This window comes from Sceloporus occidentalis, unplaced genomic scaffold (assembly GCF_023333645.1).
Source record: "Sceloporus occidentalis isolate IW3139 unplaced genomic scaffold, rSceOcc1.0.p SCAF_10, whole genome shotgun sequence".
NCBI classification, from domain to species: domain Eukaryota; kingdom Metazoa; phylum Chordata; class Lepidosauria; order Squamata; family Phrynosomatidae; genus Sceloporus; species Sceloporus occidentalis.
The window spans coordinates 18,583,607-18,600,343 of record NW_028316990.1 but is presented as its reverse complement, the minus strand read 5'-3'; the positions used below and the strand labels follow the sequence as shown (position 1 = coordinate 18,600,343).

Sequence of the window (16,737 nt, the reverse complement as noted above, 5' to 3'; positions counted from 1 at the left end):
TATCTGGCCATGTTCTAGAAGAGCTGATGTTTCGCCAGCATCTGTGGCTGGCATCTTCAGAGAATAAATAATTGTGTTCATCATTTGGAAAGGTTTTGTTCTGAAATATAGGTAGGCCAAGTACTGGAAAGTTCTAGCACTCTGGATGGCTAACTGGAATGAAATTGTTTGCCATGGGCTATACTATAGGTATAAAAGCACCTTTTGCCCCTGGCCTACTCACACCACATCTAATATCTTTGCTTGTTTGTGTTTTAAGGCTGTCGGAATGAAAACTGGAGAGGGCTCCTGTACCTTCAATGGTTGTGTAGAAAAGGGATTTTCAGCCACTGTTGTTTGGCATGCAACCAGGTAACAAGCAATGCCTACAAACAAGCCAAGTTTGGTGTGTATATTCCATTTATTATTTATTTCCTGCTTGTTGTTGTTGTTATTGTTCATGTTGTTAACCTTGTATCTTGTGGCTAAAGCTATTGCAGCTGCACAGAACGGTTCAGCTGAGTGGTTTCAGGCATTTTGGGGGATCTGGTCCAGAGGAGAAGGTGAGCCACTCAACAGCTCACTGCAAAGAATTTGTCCACCATAAAATCGCTCAGATTTGCTCAGACATAGGGGTTTATCACACACGGGAGGCTAAGTGCCCAAATCCTGTGCAGAAACTGGATCTAAATTCTGGGAATATCAAAAGCGGGATCGTTTTCAGACACATCTTCCGTCCCCGGCGTCCTCCGTCCCTGGCCTGCCTCCTCCGTCCTCGTTGTCGTCCGTTCCTGGCCTGCCTCCTCTGTTTCCGGCATCCTCTGTCCCTGGTCTGCCTGCGCCATCCCTGGCGTCCTCCCCATTTCCAAGCCTTCACCCTCCTCATTCCCCACTGGGTGAGCTTGGGTGGGTCACACTCTCTCAGCCTCCAGGGAAGAGAAGGGCAAACCTCCTCTGAAGAAATCTTGCCCCCCTTCCCCAAATTCCCATGACAGGCTGCCCAGGCTGTCGCTTATGTTACAGATGGTTGGCAGGGTATTTTGAAGTGGTGTTACTAGTGGGAATGACAACCGTGCCCCCAAAAAGCGATTACATTGGGGTAAGGAAAAGATCTGGTGTCGTAATGGGAGCAAGGGACCTTTTGGAATCGATTTCCAACACGGAGCAAAGCCAAATCGGAAATCGCTTTAAAGTGCAAGTGGGAATGGGCCCCTAGATAACAGGCCAGAATAGTATTGGCCAAATGGGTAAGGGAAGTGATTAATGCCTCTTGATGTAGTGGTTTGAGTGTCGGACTACAGCTCTGGAGACCAGGGTTCGAATGCCGGCTTGGCCATGTAAACCCACTGGGTGACCCTGGGCAAGTCACAGTCTCTCAGCCTCAGAGGATGGTGTTTCTATTTAGTTCACATCTAATCAGTTTGCTAATCAAAATATCATGGGAGACTTTATCAAATGCTTTGCTGCACTTCAGTGGCATGTCTGAGCCTCAAATGGGAAGACAACATTTCTAGTTACAGTTTAGAGCCTCAGTGCAAATCAAAGGGCAGCCTTTCTCAACCTGGGCTCCTTCAGGTAAATTGGACTACAACTCCCATCACTCCAGGTAGTGGTCATACTGAATGACCATCCAAGGCTTCTGGTGTAACCCGGGTTGGAAAAGGGTAGTTTGGGTTAATGGGGGCAAAATGGCAGCTCTCTAGAATGGGAGTTAGGAGGCAAAGCATTGCAAGGGAAAATCCATTTCGTAGAGTAGGATCCCAAGAGTCTGCTTTAACTTTTGCAAATTCATGAATAAAACATAGGAAATGAGACCATGACTAAGAAAATTCTTGTTAAAATTATTCATTTATTCTTTAAAAAATAAACGCGAAGGCCCTAAATCTGTGACTCCTGCTGGATGCCCAGAGGAAGGCGAAAAACCTCCAGGATCTCTGGCCAATTTGTCCTGGAGGAAAATTCCTTCCCGACCCCAAAAGTGGCGGTCAGTGCAACCCTGGGCATGTCAGAAAGAGCCATACGCAAGCGGTTCACTAGCTAATGATGCTCTCGCCTTCTCCTTCAAAGGTTTTGGGTGGCGACAGCAGTCTGGCCTAGAAAAGGAACTGCAAAAGAATTTAGTTACTGAAATGCTTAATCTTGATCATCTGCAAGAGTTGGGAGGTTTCAAGACAGGTAGCAGCCATTGGACCTTATCACACGAGCGACATCCTGTTCAGAAACGGGATTTAAACTAGATTTAATGAATTGGGGGGAAAAGCACCCACAAATGTGTGAAGTCTGTCACACGACATTCCTGCAAACGTGAAATAACACAAAAATAAGCTGAAGGTAAAACGGAGAAAAACAGCAGCTTTTTCCTTTCGGGAAGAAATTGAATTAATGACCTGGCTACAGTTTCAGCTAAAAATGGTGCAGTACTTTTAAGCATTTAGAACAATGAGCATTTAGGAAACTTTTCAAGTCACTTGACTTGGTTCCTTACCTGTGATTTCCAGGTGCATTTGGACAAAGCTGGAAAAAAGAGCGCTGTAAAATAAAATAAATAAAAATATAAATCCTTACCTCTCTTTCTTGAGAATTAGGATCAATGATGTACTGCAAAGATAAAATACATTACCTGGTTAATTCCAAACTTTTCACGTCTCTTGACTTGGTTTCTTACCTGTGTTTTCCAGGTGCTTTTGGTCAAAGTTGGAAAAAAAGAGCGCTGTAAAATAAAATAAAATAAGATAAAAAATACCTACCTCTCTTTCTTGAGAATCAGGGTCTATCAAGAACTGCATAGATAAAATACATTACCTGATTCATTCCAAACTTTAAAGTCCCTTGACTTGGTTTCTTACCTGTGTTTTCCAGGTGCATTTGGTCAAAGTTGGAAAAAAGTGCGCTGTAAAGTAAAATAAAATAAGATAAAAAATACCTACCTCTCTTTCTTGAGAATCAGGGTCTATCAAGAACTGCATGGGTAAAATACATTACCTGATGAATTCCAAACTTTTAAAGTCCCTTGACTTGGTTCCTTACCTGTGTTTTCCAGGTGCATTTGGACAAAGTTGGAAAAAAGAGCGCTGTAAAATAAAATAAAATAAAATAAGATAAAAAATACCTACCTCTCTTTCTTGAGAATCAGGGTCTATCAAGAACTGCATAGATAAAATACATTACCTGATCAATTCCAAATTTTTCACGTCGCTTGATCTGGGTTTCTTACCTGTTCTTTCCAGGTGCATTTGGCCTAGAAAAGGAATTGCAAAAGAATTTAGTTACTGAAATGCTTAATCTTGATCATCTGCAAGTGTTGGGAGGTTTAAGACAAGTAGCAGTAAATGGACCTTATCACACAAGTGAGATCCTGTTCAGAAATGGGATTTAAACTAGATTTAATGAATTGGGGGGAAAAGCACCCACAAATGCGTGAAGTCTGTCACACGACATTCCTGCAAACCTGAAATAACATGAAAATAAGCTGAAGGTAAAACGGAGAAAACAGCAGCTTTTTCCTTTTGGGAAGAAATTGAATTAATGACCTGGCTACAGTTTCAGCTAAAAATGGTAAAGTACTTTTAAGCATTTAGAACAATGAGCATTTAGGAAACTTTTCAAGTCACTTGACTTGGGTTCCTTACCTGTGATTTCCAGGTGCATTTGGCCAAAGCTGGAATAAAATGCAATGTCAAAATAAAATCACATGAAAATACTTACCTCTCTTTCTTGAGAATCAGGGTCTATCAAGAACTGCATAGATAAAATACATTACCTGATTCATTCCAAACTTTCAAAGTCACTTGACCTGGGTTCCTTACCTGTGTTTTCCAGGTGCATTTGGTCAAAGTTGGAAAAAAGTGCGCTGTAAAATAAAATAAATAAAAATATAAATCCTTACCTCTCTTTCTTGAGAATCAGGGTCTATCATGTACTGCAAAGATAAAATACATTACCTGAATAATCCCAAACTTTTCACGTCCCTTGACTTGGTTTCTTACCTGTGATTTCCAGGTGCATTTGGACAAAGCTGGAAAAAAGTGCGCTGTAAAATAAAATAAATAAAAATACCTACCTCTCTTTCTTGAGAATCAGGGTCTATCAAGAACTGCATAGATAAAATACATTACCTGATTCATTCCAAACTTTTAAAGTCCCTTGACTTAGTTTCTTACCTGTGTTTTCCAGGTGCATTTGGTCAAAGTTGGAAAAAAGAGCGCTGTAAAATAAAATAAAATAAGATAAAAAATACCTACCTCTCCTTCTTGAGAATCAGGGTCTATCAAGAACTGCATAGATAAAATACATTACCTGATTCATTCCATACTTTTAAAGTCCCTTGACTTGGGTTCCTTACCTGTGTTTTCCAGGTGCATTTGGTCAAAGTTGGAAAAAAGTGCGCTGTAAAATAAAATAAATAAAAATAAAAATACCTACCTCTCTTTCTTGAGAATCAGGGTCTATCAAGAACTGCACAAATAAAATACATTACCTGATTAATTGCAAACTTTTCACGCCCCTTGACTTGGTTTCTTACCTATGTTTTCCAGGTGCATTTTGGCAAATTTGAAAAAAAGTGCGCTGTAAAATAAAATAAAATAAGATAAAAAATACCTACCTCTCTTTCTTGAGAATCAGGGTCTATCAAGAACTGCATAGATAAAATACATTACCTGATTAATTCCAAACGTTTCAAGTCCCTTGACTTGGTTTCTTACCTATGTTTTCCAGGTGCATTTGGACAAAGTTGGAAAAAAGAGCGCTGTAAAGTAAAATAAAATAAGATAAAAAATACCTACCTCTCTTTCTTGAGAATCAGGGTCTATCAAGAACTGCATAGATAAAATACATTACCTGATCAATTCCAAACTTTTCACGTCGCTTGATCTGGGTTTCTTACCTGTGTTTTCCAGGTGCATTTGGACAAAGCTGTAAAAATGTACACTGTAAAATAAAATAAGATAAGATAAAAAATACCTATACAGTATCGTTACTATTCTTATCAGCTACAATCTTAAATAGTCCCCCGAATAAAGAAATACATGCCTTTATCTCACTATGCGGCTCCTCTTTTGAGTCATTACTAAGAGTGTGCAGAATCTTATCTCTTAAATCCTATGCTTACAAAACCTCTGGTGACAGTTTAATTTCCTTTTCGGGGTGCAAGGTATCTATAATTTTAAACTATACCTGTTTCATGTGTCGAGATGAAGGTGGCAATCTCACAGTCTCTTTCTTCCATCATTATTGTAGGCCTTGTCAAGATATATTATATACAAATTATAGGATTTTGAAATTGTTTTCCCTTTCCTATCCATTAGGATCAGATCTAATTCCTTCTTGTTTTGTGCTATGCCATATTGTTTAATGTCTTTTTTATATCTCTCATGTAATTGAAAGTAGAAAAACCAATGGATGTCGTGCCCTTCTGCTATTAATTCTTCCTTTGTTCTGATCCTTGCCTTTCCCTTTTCTGTCTTTAGTATATCTCTATATCTTAGCCATTCTTTTCCTTCTTTTTCCTCCTTTTTCATCAGCGCCTCTTGGAGTGATATCCAATCTGGCATTTGTCTATATATTGTCCCTTTACATATATTCCATACCTTCCATAGGGCTCTCCTTACTATATGGTCTTTGAATTCTGCATTGAATTCCACCTTTCCAAACCAGAGGTGGGCATGCCAGCCATATCTCAAATTAAAACCTTCCAAATCTAACATCTGTTAATCATTTAGGTCTATCCAATTTTCTATCCAATTTAAGCAACACGCGTAATAATACAATCTCAGGTCTGGCATTTCTAGGTTTCTGACAAAGACATTTTTGTCTCTTTCATTTTTATAAGCTATGCTATTATCATGTTAATTTTATTCCTCATGTGTTTGGAGAAAATACTGAAACAAAGAGGTGCCTTCAAGCCATTTTCGACTTATGGCAACCCTAAAGTGAATTTAAAAGTGTTAGGAGGGGAGAAAAAAAAGAGGATACCTGGATATATTGCATCAGGTAAGGAAAAATGGATTATCATTTTGTCTTGCTAATGAAACTTAATGTTTGTATGTCCTGAAGAAGAGGGATATCTACCCTCATGAATTTCCTTCCAATACCATCTGAACTGGGAACAGCCATATCTCAACTAATATTATCATATACATTTTCCTCCTGTCTTATTCTTAGCATCTTTCCTGAAGAAGAAGCCAGTCAGACTTCAAAACAGGTATTCTGTGCATTTCAATTGCGACAATAAAGGTATCACTGCTTTGTGGGGTTTGGATATTATGGATTCTAACTGGCAGCGAAACCCAAACAAATCATGATCCAATGCCATCTCATTAGTTTAGCACTAAGAGATACTGACTTGAATATCTTCCTTGGTAACAGAAGACAAAATACTTTACTTTCCTCATCCAAATGATTTTAACTTACATCTGCCTTTGTTGTCCTACCCCAGGTCTTTTCTCCAAACACACGAGGAATAAAACTAAGTCCTTTGCCTTACTCTGAGTTTTGGGACCTCCCCCGGATCACTCCATTGAACCCCATAGCCAAGCAGGGCTTTGAATCCTGGTCTCCAGGGATGCAGTGCGATGCTCAAACCATTACACCATGCTGTCTCTAAACCCTATCCTTTACTCTTCCCTTTCCCATCTTAAACTCATTGGGGAACCAGGCTCTGCTTTCCTACATTCTCCCAGCAAGAGCTTAACTGATGAAATGCAACTGTAGCCAGAACTATAAGCGCATCACAATACAGAGTCATAGCAAGCATCACAGTTGCCATGCTATGACAATGGAAAGCAAGGGAGGGGGGTTTCTAGGTGCATGTAATAAATGGAGACATGCTGGTGGTTGCCAGCTTGGATCGATTTAAAAGTGGATGGACAAATTCATGCAAAATGTAACTGTCAATGGCTAGTAGTCATGTTGGCTGTGGACTACAGACACATCTCAATTAAGAAAGTCTCTGACAGTGAAGTGTTATACAAAGTCTTTTTTCACTTGCCCAGTGCATGAGCCCCAGTATAACAGTACATAAGGATTTAGGCGTCTTAGTAGACCACAGGCTAAAGATGAGCCAACAGTGTGATGCAGCAGCTAAAAAAGCCAATGCAATTCTAGGCTGCATAAATAGGAGTTTAATGTTTAGATCGAGGGAAGTCATAGTGCCACTCTATTCTGCTTTGGTCAGACCTCACCTGGAATACTGTGTCCAGTTTTGGGCAAAGCAATTCAAAAAGGACTTGATGAGATGGAGTGGGTAGCCAAAAATGGTGCAAGGTCTGGAAACCATGTCCTTTATGGAGTGGCTTAGGGATCTGGCTATGTTTCACCTGGAAAAGAGAAAGCTAAGAGGTGACACGATAGTCATGTTTAAATATCTGAAAGGATGTCATATTGAGGATGGAACAAGTTTGTTTTTTGCTGCTCCAGAGATTAGGGACCTAGTGCAGTGGATTAAAATTACAGGAAAAAAGATTCCACTTAAATGTTAGGGAGACCTTCCTGATATTAAGAGATATTATTTTAATTAGGGTGATATTAGAAAGACAAAGCATCTACGCTGGAACCCAGAATGAGTATTTCCTTCACAACATTTTGATGCAGATGTCAGTTGTTTATTTCAACTCCAAATATAATAAACTGCAAGACTGCAATTACCCAATTACCTTTGAACCCATTATGTCTTTTTCTACATTAAAGACTGAAGTACACTTATCAAAATTTCACAATCGCTCGGTGGTAAAAGCAGGGCCTGTAAATGGTAGCATTAACAACCTGGCGCAGAAATTACTTTGCCCAGGCTGTATCTTAGATGCCCGATAATATAACAGCAAACAGATCAGTTTGGAGCAGAGAACATCTTGCACTAAAATTATATTGATGGATGGCTATCGCGTTGTGCCAAGAGATGCACGATCTAATCATCGTCTTTGCTAGATATTGCCTTGGGGAACATGATCTCTCATTGCAATAAAAGTGTTTTTAATAGCTCAACGTGAATCTGGAGCTTGTTCAGTGAGGATCCTTGTCTTGTAGCGAGGCTCATCCCAGTCTGTGCACAATGCTCCATATATAGGTTTTCTTTAGAATTTCAGACAAATGCAAGTCAGTCATTCAACAATTAATCTTTATTGTATATAGCCAAAGGAATTACAATTTAGGGCCAATACAGACCGGCACAATATGCTGGCCTGGGCCCGAAATAGGGTTTGAATAGGGCTGAGCATGAACATGCTCAATGCCCTTCTGCTGGCGTCTATGCACCATAAGATGCCAGCAGAAGGGCTTTGAGCATGTTCATGCTCAGCCCTATTTACATATCCAAAGCCTGGTCTCACACAATTGTAACATCCATATTCTGGGGGGATCATGCGCACCTGTCCTTGTTCCTTTCCCACAGAAGAGACAGAACATTTGTTGTCCTAAAAACACCTTGCAGTGAGCTTCAATCCCATGAACCTTGCCTTGCTCCGAGTGTGAAAACTTGAAGCCCAGGTTGATTTTTGTACCCAGTCAAGATAGCTTATCAGTGGAAGGATTAATATCAGTCATTGCCAATTAAGATAAATTGGTCACACAAGACCTCTATAGCCTTGTGACGGGACTAGCACAAGCAGCTGACTAAGCTTATACAATGTGGAGGAATGTATATTGTGAAAGAGGCTCAAAGGAATCAAGCAAATCTCTTTGCTAGATGCAATTTTGCACCAAGATCTGAAGGTAGAGAACATAGAGAACATTTGGGTGGGCATAGGTTTGCAAAAGGATAGTTGTTGCTTTGTTGTTGTTGTTAGTACCCTCAAATCGACCCCAATTCACGGTGACCCCGTGTATGAGACATCTCCCAAAACTGCTTGTCTTCCACTACTCTACTCAGGTCTTGTAGATTCAGGCCCTTAACCTAATTGAATCTAGCTATCTGACATGTGGCCTTCCTCTCTTTCCACTGCCTTCTATCTTTCTTAGCATTATTGTCTTTTCTAGTGAGTCTTCTCATGATGTGGCCAAAGTACAACAGCCTCAATTTGATCATTTTGGCATCCAGGAGATTACAGGCTTGAAATATCATATATAGTACTGAATCAGACAGTGCAATATTGTTTTCCTTGACTGGCAGCAGCTTGCCAAAGTCTCAGATAGGGATCTTTTCCTATTTTTGCTACGTGTGACACTGGTAACTACCAGCATAATTTATGCACGCAAAGTGTGCCTTCTACCACACTTTGGGATAAAGGAGTGTAATAAGAGAAAGAAAGAAAAACCACACACATCCTACCCAGAGTTCACAATCTAAACAAAGCCTGCCTGTGTACTGAGATGTGACTTATAATATAATGCTTTACCCTACAGTGCCTTCGTCCTCTAATGCCCTCTTGAGCTGGCTTGCTGGAAGGGGAAGGCATGAGACAGTCCTTTCACCGAGGTCTGTATTCCCTGAGCCAAGGGGCGACACAGATTTTTGTGTTGCTGTGAGAAATGTGGGTTCGTCTGAATGACCTTTCAGGGTCATTTATTGCTAGGGGAACCACATACATATCACCCCAAAAGAAGACAAAGGAGGGTCTTGCTGTGCATAAAATTGCATATGTGAATTTATATGTACAGATGCAAAGTAAGGAATTACTGAATTACACAGGATGTCTCAATTTAGAGGGGAAAATTGTAACCATACAATGTTTGCAGCTGCTGAGTCTGTGGCTAGAAGCTAATGGTGGATGCACAACTTCAAGATTTCCATTCTCAGTCTTAGTTGCTGGCTGGTGTTGGAGGACAGATAAGTGTGCTAAATTAACCCATTGCCTTCTGGTGTGTTGAAGGATGCTATCCTATCCACCAATGTACCATCCTATTGCTTCACTGTGGATGATGATGTTCTGGGTGATTGTTATGGTGACCCAGCAGTCTGAGTTTCTCAATGCTTATTTTGCAGCTGAATGCCTGGCCACAACATTTACAATGGCTTCTTTCACCGGCTCTTTTATCTCCGGCTGCCACATGGCCAACCAATGTAGATATCAAAAGAACCTTCTCGGTTCGCATGAAAGGCTACAAATTACATCCCACTGTGGACATCATCTTGATTTGTTGCTGGGCAGGTGCACAATAGGCTTTCTCATATCCGCTGGTGCATCTTTAGCTTCATGACATTTTCCTGCACATTCACAGATGCAATAACCATTGTTTATTGCAAGCAATGTATTTGCAGGCTAAAACTGGCTTTAGGTGGAAGAGGTAACAAGACAGCTCTCATATCGCTGCAGAAAGGGCTCAGAAAGAGTCCCGATTTGGTGGTGGTCTGCATCAGTCTCTCTGCGAGACTCAGTGAGCCGTCAAAATGAGCATGCAGTGTCTCATCATCATTCTTGCATTTCTTGTTCCCGGTTTGGTTACCGAGGATATATCCTTTGCAGAAGGGATTCCTTGTTCCAAGTATCAAGTAGCTTTCAATTGGTCCTGCTATGAGTTTGTCAGGCTCCAGCGCACTTTCCCAAGTGCTCAAAGCTGGTGTGAGAGAGGAGGGGGACACCTGGTCTTCATTGAGAATGAGGAAACCCAGATGTTCTTACAGGAGCACATCTCCGAGGACAAAGAATGGTGGATTGGAATAACCTACAGCTCTTCTGCCAATGAAACTACTGAAGGTAAGAAAAATAATGGTTGTTTAAATTTCAAGTCACAAGTTGAATCAAGTCTGTGCATCATTTATTGCCGGGTCAAGTCTAAGTTGACTGTAGCGACTTGAGTCCGAGTCAATTGACTCAAGTCTACCTCACTGGAAAGGTCCACTTTCTAACACTGCAGGCAAATGTAGGAGATGGCCAGAACGAAGTGCGTAGACATCAGGGTTGAATGCATGAAAGAGTTATGGTGTTCATTAGTCAACTTTACCAAAGTACACTACAATATGCATTGATGATCTTACTTTGGAACAGTTCCATAGCATGTAGGAAAGGTGAAAGGGTTGTTCAATGCTGAAACTACACCAGGGATGGGGTGGCATCTTCCGCCACATCTGGAAAGTAGCAAACTAGCTGGAGGCACAAGGCTAGCTTGTTTGGCACACAGGTCTCTTCTCCAGCATCTTGCTATCATCTCCCAGCATCCACTCCCTGAAGCAACTGCTTCAGTCTTCCAAATGGTAGAGCTGCCCTTCCTAATGAGATCTTAGTGGGATACCAGAATAAGCATTTGTTGGCGTGTATGTGCTCACAGTGCAAATTTCTTTCAGGGTCCATGATTTGGTTGGATACCTCAAATATCACTTACAGCAACTGGCACCAAGACCCACCTTCAGTCCTCACATCTTCCTGTGGCTATATCCTGAAGAACTCTGGCTATGAATGGGGCATAACAGAGAACTGCAGCCAGGAGTTTGACTTCATTTGCGAGTTTGGTGAGAGACCCTAAGCCCACACCCATCTATCTGTATATATATATGTCCTCCTTGTTTTATTATATATTATTATTATTATTATTATTATTATTAACTACTGATACAATGGAAGATAGTCATAGTTTTCTCTCCCCCCCCCCTTTAAATTATTTCTTCTTCTCTTTTTCTTCTTTCTGCTTCTTTATCTTTGGTTGTGTTTCATTTTGTTTGTAAATTAGGCTGTTTGTATTCACAATTAATAGAAAATGAATCTAAAAAAAGATATTTTAGTGGGATATTGCACTCCTCCATGACATAACACACATTATTCTTTATTATTTAGAATCTAACCAGAGCATTGCCTGTGACAATTTCAATGCCACGATGCAGTGTGGATCTGGAGAAGTAATCCAAATCGGAGACAGCTTCTTCGGCCGAAAAACCCCTCACTATTGTGTAACAGAGACTGGCCTGGAGTTTGATGTCGAAGAAGAATGTAGTTGGGTCAGTGTAAAGGATGAGGTTGCAGGTAAGAGTTTTACAGGGGCAAAGTAGCCATGCTAGTCTGTAGCAGAAAAAGCAACAAAGGGTCTTGTGGCACCTTAAGGTGTTATACATTTTATCTAACATAAACTTTTCTCTCCCTTAGAAGTTATAGCAATGACAGTTAGAGCATGGAAGAAGGGGCTCTCTCTAGCTATTATGGCCCATAATTTTCTGAAGAGGGGGATCTTTTCTGGTCCTACCTGTGTTTGAAAACTTCCATTTCAGGGAACCTATTTCAGAGCAATCATGCAATAAGAGATCACATCCTCAATGCTTTGGCGGTGGCATGAAATGGCCTGCTATTCAGCTTTAAATGTCAAGATATTTGGAAACTTAACGTTCTGCACCCTAATCATTCAGATAGCAAAGTGAAACGGTCTAATATCTATCCTTGCAGGGCAGTGCCATGGGCTCCAAGCGTGCCAAGTAGCCGCTGATGGGACTTTCTTCGGAGACCCTTGTCCTACTTTGGGAAGCTACCTGTCTGTTCAGTACCATTGCATGGAAGGTAAGCCGTAGCACTTTTCACCCCCATGACAATATCAAGCCATACATTGGGAAGGATTTTTCATTAGTGTTGCCATACTCATAGTTTTGCCAGATTTAACTTGGATCCTAGGAATGCCACATGGTGTTTGTTTGGAGCATGATCCGGATTGGGTTCCAAGCTTTCATTTTGTTATTTTTTAAAAAGTGGGTCCCTAGCCCTTGTAGGGGCCAAGCTAAGGGTAAATTTGTGGAATTTATAAAGGGTGCATCTACACAGTAGAAATAATGCAGTTTGACCCCACTTTAAATGCTGTGGCTCTTAAATGGAATCTTGGGATGTGTAGTTTTACAAGGTCTTTAGCTTTTTCTGCCAGAGTCTAGTGTCTCTCAAAACCATTTTGTGTGACTTTTGCCTTAGTAATGCTAAATCGTCACATTACTAGTGGTTTCAGTGACCCCTGCCTAACCCTCATGGTCAGCAAAAAAAGGATGTTTTCTTTACTCTATGTACTAAAATGTGACATGTATGAATAATCTGTTCTAGCTTCTCCCTAGCAAAACAAAAATTGCTTAACTAGGGCCCTTTGCCCTTGATTTGAACGATGTCCTCTTATGTTCCTCAAGCATTTGAAAATGCCCAGTCTTTCTTAAATCAGATCACAAGGATTATCAGTTCATGATTGTCCCAGACTTTGAATTTTCCAGACTTTGAATTGGAATCCACTCCAAGTTTTAGTCCAAACTCCAAAGGAAGCTATCCAAAGTACTCTATTCTGAGAGTAGCGGTCAAAATTCAGAGTAAAACCCATAATGGTTTCACCACCCCATTGACACTAGAGCCACAAACGCAAATACAACCCCTGTTTAGACCTGCCCTGACCTCTATTTAATTTTTATTGTACACATTCTATATTCCACAAGTATTTATATAGATACAGTCATCAAACAACTTGAAGGCACATTCTCTCACACACGCAAAGCTGGTACTATTTTGGGTGTTGTTTTACAGGTTTGCGACTGGCTGTAACAGGAGAAAGCTTTGTCTTGGAAAATGTCACCATCTCCTTGAAGTGGCTGCTTTCTCCTTACTCTGGCAACCTTTCCTGTATCATTAGCACTGGAGACGGAAACACAATCGATCCATACTACCCACCAAGGTAAGCCAAACATTTCCGAGGTTGAGACAACAAGGTGCTTAGGTTCTTGTTCTAGTTTTGCAATTTGCTTTAAAGAACGGCTTCCAAGTCATCAAGGATACTGTAAACAAAGTAGTAGTTTGGTAATACTCCACTGTGTGCTATGAAGTTTCTAGGAGTATGCTTTCATCATCAGTAGGTTGCATCACCTTGTTTTGTACCAAGGCCAGCTCTACCATAAGGCAAAGTGAGGCAGGGATAGAAAGCATATTTACTGCTATTTGTCTCTTGGCTAAAAAACAGGTTTCCTGAAACTCTGGAAACTTGGTTGGAAAGAATAACACAATGACAGGTTTTCACCCTATATCTGCACATTCCAAAGTGTTTTGGGAAATTGTTTGTTGCAGAAACACATGTGGCTTTTTGGACCATAATTATAAGATTTTGTGCGAACCCCACACAGTGTATCTAGAAACTCACATAGGGTTTTGGGCAAAAAACATTTTTCTGTTATAAAAACTCACATTTTATATAGAAAACAATGTTGGTTTCTGGAAAGGTTTTTCCCTCTCTCCTTGAAATGGTCTGATTATTGCACAAACCTCACATTTTTCTGTTACTCCCCCGTAGTTTCCAAAAAGCCACTTGGTTTTTTGGTATGCGTCTGATGTTGCTGTTTTCAACATGCACAACATTTTGCACATCGCTACCTGGAAACAATGTTTTATATACAAAAGTGTGTGTTTCATACAAATCTCCCACAATTTTCTTGCCAAACACACACACACACACACACACACACACACACACACACACACACACAGCCATGTGTTTTGCTGCTGAGAATGATTTCCTGAATCTCTTTGGGAATGTGTGAATACCAGGTGAAAACTATGCAAAAGTATTTGCTTTCTCTCACAGTGTGGGGCGAAAACTGCAAAAATTACTAATCCTAGAGTGCATCTACACTTTAAGAATAGTGTGAACTGACACTGCTTTAAGTGTTATAGCACCATCCTGTGGGATCCTGGCATTTATAGTTGTACAATTTCTTTAACCTTCTCTGTCAAAGAGTGTTGATGCCTCGCAAAACTACATATTTCAGGAACAGAGTATCCTGAAAGAGGCCATGGCTTGGTGGTAGTTTGAACAGAAGCATTGCACACATTGCAAATCTCCCCACAGATGCTGCTTGTTTGATTTGTTTTAACATGTCCCATTGTGTTTCTGAAGCTTGTTGAGCAATGTGAGCCATCGCTATGACTCTCCTGGAGAATTCACCGTCTTTGTGGAATGCACAACCAGTGAATGGCACGTAACGGCTCAAAAACTGCTAACTGTCCAAGATAAAATGGATGCGCTGACTATTACCGGGTGTTTCAGCAAGTATGAAGTAGGAAACAGCTCTCACTGCAGGACTCTCTATCAGGAGACATTGTGGATTCAAGTGGAACTTAATGGAGGTCAGATTTATTATCATTAACATTACTATTACTATTATTAGTATTATTATTATTTTCACATTTTTATGGGAGTTTGAACCACGTATTCACCACAGAGCATAGGAGAGACTTATAGTGTACCAGGTGTAAATAGTTTTTATAACCATTTTGTACAAGAACTTTAAAAACATCCTGAAAAGAATTGAACCGCTTTGATCCGTAACCACTTTGATCTGTTGGAAAGGTGGAATAATAATAATAATAATAATAATAATAATAATAATAGTTATTAAATCTGAAAACAGTGCAGACCTACAGACTCAATGGGAAACTGATATATGTTAACACTTTGATATTTCCCATTACTTCAATGGATCTATTTCAGTTGAAATTCAGCTTATTAAGCTTTTAAGGAAAAAATCAAGGATCCTTCTAAGGATTTAGGAAAGAAAAAGTGCTGTAAGCACTCTGGAAGAAAATAGGGTTAAAAGCCAGGGAAATATGATGTTTCATATTTGAATTGATGGAGTTCTTTGAGCCATGGACTATGATTCTGGAGAATAGGATTGAAAACCCTGCTTAGCCATGGAAACACATCACTTCCAGATCACAATCTGTGTGGCTCTTGGCACGTCTCCGTGGCAGAAATTTGGGTCTCAAAACTGCCACCATTGCCCACCTTTGCACTAAAGCATATGCTGGTCCTATATGAGGATTGGGGAATAAAGTATAGTTTATAATTCATGTGCAAGAATTATAAGAATTATATCTTGTTAAATTTTTCCTTTACAGGCACTGGAGTGACTTATACTGTCCTAAGCAACAACAAGACTGTGATGGAGTCCCATGCAAAGGCAGGAATCGTTCCTCATAATCTGACCCTGGATGGCACATCTCAGCAGCTGATAGGTCCTGGGATACATCGCCTTGAAGTTGTTGCATCCAGCAACACCACCGAATCGGAGGTTACAGAAATCCTCATGGTTCATTTAGTCGAGCCCATCTCTGGTCTTCAAGCTGAATTAACCTCCCACTCTGTGGAGTTAGGAGAAGATCTGGAAATAAAAGTCTCTGTTCGTCATGGTGCTCCCCAAAAATTGAGGTTTGAAGTGACGGGATCAAATGAAACCTTTTCGCACTGGAGGGACTGTCCCGAAGGAGCAGCTGAAACCTACAGAATCCCACTGGAGGCTGAAGGTACTCCCATATAAAAGTGCAAGTGTAATTCACTATTCACTAACAGTTAGGCAGGGTTCATTGAAATGAGATGGAAGGTACTCCCATATAAAATTGCAAGTGTAATTCACTATTCACTAATAGTTAGGCAGGGTTCATTGAAATGAGATGGAAACGGTGGACCTTTCCATCTGAGGCTGCATTAGCATTTGAACTCCCTGCAAACACAGACGGCAACAAGAAATAATTCCTAACAATTTATTATTTCCTTTGTGTACCTTGCTTAAATTGTACCTAAATTAGCATAGATATTATAAAAGTCAAAGAACAAGTCCTGGATGTGAATTTCAAAGTCTTGTATGAGAGTCCAGAAGCAAGGGAGCGAGCTGTTGTATTCAGGACCCAAGCCCCTCTGCTTCTTGACCCTTTCAAATGGGATAAAGTTTGCATATCTTTTGCAGTTGCTGTGCCACTTAAGTGCATAAGAACCTGTTTAATGATAGTTAATGAAAGACTACAAGATATACATTCTGAACCAGATGCACACAATATACATTGACTGGTTAGGAGCTACACCTTTTCCTGCTTGATCTTTCCCCAAACCTACCAA

At 40.4% G+C, this 16,737-nt stretch overlaps 1 protein-coding gene across 5 annotated transcripts in view; it reads left to right on the top strand.

The window, feature by feature from the left end:
* Positions 1–16,737, top strand: part of LOC149306005 (polycystin-1-like protein 2) — a 49,013-nt gene that overhangs the window by 1,211 nt on the left and 31,065 nt on the right. For 2 of the 5 annotated variants that reach the window (XM_089476905.1, XM_089476904.1), the window contains exons 2-8: positions 260–385; positions 11,195–11,359; positions 11,682–11,867; positions 12,282–12,392; positions 13,383–13,530; positions 14,743–14,972; positions 15,744–16,148. In XM_089476905.1, coding sequence (XP_089333031.1) covers positions 11,200–11,359; positions 11,682–11,867; positions 12,282–12,392; positions 13,383–13,530; positions 14,743–14,972; positions 15,744–16,148 — 1,240 coding nt within the window. In that variant the 5' untranslated portion in view covers positions 260–385; positions 11,195–11,199. Of the gene's footprint in view, positions 1–69; positions 112–259; positions 386–11,102; positions 11,360–11,681; positions 11,868–12,281; positions 12,393–13,382; positions 13,531–14,742; positions 14,973–15,743; positions 16,149–16,737 lie in introns of those variants that run through there. The other 3 variants (XM_089476907.1, XM_089476902.1, XM_089476906.1) reach the window with 2 other exon arrangements.